Consider the following 2,499-nt stretch of genomic DNA (forward strand, 5'->3'; position numbering starts at 1 on the left):
GCAAGGCAAGTCTCCCAGCAGGCCCAGCAGGCTCTGCTCCACACCCCCCTCCCACCAGGCGCCCCTGCAAGTCCATGCTGGGGTCTCTATCTTAGCCAACCTCAGGGAGGTCAAAGGGGCCTGTCTGGAGTAGAAAGGTGAAGCTACACGTTGGCAGCGCCTACTCTGGGGAGCATCATTAGGGGCTCGGCCAAACCCAATCCTCCAGAGAGGCTGCTTTTAGTTCTCAGACAAAAAGTGTGAGTCTGATTTTATTTTATTTATTTATTTTTTTGAGACAGGGTCTATGTCACCCAGACGAGTGCAGTGGTGCGATCTCGGCTCACCGCAACCTCTGCCTCCGGGGCGCAAGCGACTCTCTTGCCTCAGCCTCTCGAGTAGCCGGGATTACAGGTGCCTGCCACCACGCTAGGCTAATTTTTGTAGTTTTAGTAGAGACAAGGTTTCACCATGTTGGCCAGGATGGTCTCGAACTCCTGACCTCAGGTGATACACCAACCTCGGCCTCCCAAAGTGCTGGGATTACAGGCCTGAGCCACCGCGCCCAGCCTGAGTCTTATTTATTTATTTTTTTTTAACCCCAGGAATGAGGAGTCGGGGAGGCCCGGTACCGCAGGCTCAGCGCTTGCTCCAGGTCCTTGGTCTCTAGCCAAAACAGGGGAAATAGCTCTAGACGCTTCCGCCTTCCACGTAACTCCACTTCCGTCGCCGGATACGTCACTTCCGTAGTCTTGAGCCCGCTTGGGAATCCGGCCCCTGGGTGGTCCGGAAACGATTCTGGACATGCGGGCATATCCAGGGCCCGCACCCCCTGGGATTGTGGGAAATGTAGTTTTTAGCCTCCGTAAGGGACTAGGCGGAGCTGAGGAACCGCGCGAGGACTGGGACCGTGATTCCTCTAACCGGAAACCGTCGCCTTTCGGGCCCGGTGGGACCTGAGCCAATGCAGATTCGGGGGCCGCGAAGACGCCAGGGGGCGCTGTGTGTAGGAACCGCCGGGTGGCCGCTGTCGATCGGGGCCGTCTTGCGGACGGACCGGAAGTGCCCGAGGGCGGCCGCGGAACGGTCAATTTGAGCCGCGCCGAGGTCGGGCCTGGGAAGGGTCAGCGGGAGGCCTGAGGGCGCCGGGCGCTGAGGCAGGCGGGCGCGGGGTCCAGCCGAGAGGGTCCCGGCGCCAGGCAACGCGATTCGCGCGGGGGTGAAGCCGGGGAGGGGGTTGGCCTCCCGTTCTGGGACCTTTCGGCGCATCAGAGCGCGACACCGCACGCGTCGGGGGCTTGGGAGTCTCGGGGCGCGAGCTGTGTTGGAAGCGAAGTCCTCCTTGTGGGTTGGGGTGGCGGAGGGAGAAGGGAAGCGGGGGTCGCGGCGGGACCAGACGCCCCAGTCCTGGCCCGCCCGCGGCTACTGAAGGCGCTGCCGCCTGACCTGAACGGGCACCTGTGTTCCAGCTCCCCTGGGACCTGGGGCCGCCGCCCACAGACCATGCTCCTGGGGCGCCTGACTTCCCAGCTGTTGAGGGCCGTTCCCTGGGCAGGTAGGAAGCCCCGCGGGGGCGGATGGGAGGATACACGCCTGATTAGGAGTGCGGGTCTCAGCAGCTCCGCTGGGGCAGGGCCCGTGGCCACACACTCTTTCCCCTCTAAGCTTCCGATGCTCACAGAGGGAACCTCAGGGGTTCAGGCCAGGAATGAGGTGCGGGGGATCCTCGCTGGGACGAACGTGCTGCTCCCCAACCCGACGGGCCTGTGTGGTCTCGCGAGCGGTGACCGTGGCGTCTGGTTTTCTGCAGGCGGCCGCCCGCCTTGGCCCGTCTCTGGAGTGCTGGGCAGCCGGGTCTGCGGGCCCCTTTACAGCACACCGCCGGCCGGCCCAGGTAGGGCGGCCTCTCTCCCTCGCAAGGGGGCCCAGCTGGAGCTGGAAGAGATGCTGGTCCCCAGGAAGATGTCCGTCAGCCCCCTGGAGAGCTGGCTCACGGCCCGCTGTTTTCTGCCCAGACTGGATACCGGGGCCGCAGGGACTGTGGCTCCACCCCAGTCCTACCAGTGTCCGCCCAGCCAGATAGGGGAAGGGGCCGAGCAGGGGGATGAAGGCGTCGGGGATGCGCCTCAAATTCAGTGCAAAAACGTGCTGAAGATCCGCCGGCGGAAGATGAACCACCACAAGTACCGGAAGCTGGTGAAGAAGACGCGGTTCCTGCGGAGGAAGGTCCAGGAAGGACGCCTGAGACGCAAGCAGGTGAGCGGCCCCATGCTTGGACCTGGGAGGGCAAAGTGCTGAGAACACGTTTCTTTGCCACGAATTACTTGGTGGTCCCTCCCTCTGCCCCTTGCAGATCAAGTTCGAGAAAGACCTGAGGCGCATCTGGCTGAAGGCGGGGCTGAAGGAAGCCCCCGAAGGCTGGCAGACCCCCAAGATCTACTTGCGGGGCAAATGAGTCCGGCGCCGCCCTTCCCGCCCTTTGCTGCTGTGATCCTTAGTAATAAACTCTCAGAGGACTCA

At 63.2% G+C, this 2,499-nt stretch overlaps 1 protein-coding gene across 5 annotated transcripts; it reads left to right on the forward strand.

Moving 5' to 3' along the window:
• Positions 1–286: 286 nt before the first annotated feature.
• AURKAIP1 (aurora kinase A interacting protein 1) lies at positions 287–2,499 on the forward strand. 5 transcript variants are annotated; one of them, XM_003775835.5, is made up of 5 exons: positions 287–393; positions 585–1,086; positions 1,449–1,534; positions 1,790–2,235; positions 2,333–2,499. In XM_003775835.5, the coding sequence occupies exons 3-5, from the start codon at positions 1,483–1,485 to the stop codon at positions 2,432–2,434; spliced, it is 600 nt and encodes a 199-aa protein (XP_003775883.1). In that variant the 5' UTR covers positions 287–393; positions 585–1,086; positions 1,449–1,482; the 3' UTR covers positions 2,435–2,499. The 5 variants fall into 5 exon arrangements, with proteins under 5 accessions (XP_003775883.1, XP_054414007.1, XP_063571963.1 ...); XM_054558032.2 differs by lacking the exon at positions 287–393 and having other exon boundaries at positions 1,043–1,198; XM_054558011.2 differs by lacking the exon at positions 287–393 and having other exon boundaries at positions 1,046–1,136.

The sequence above is a fragment of the Pongo abelii genome, chromosome 1 (assembly GCF_028885655.2).
Source record: "Pongo abelii isolate AG06213 chromosome 1, NHGRI_mPonAbe1-v2.0_pri, whole genome shotgun sequence".
NCBI classification, from domain to species: domain Eukaryota; kingdom Metazoa; phylum Chordata; class Mammalia; order Primates; family Hominidae; genus Pongo; species Pongo abelii.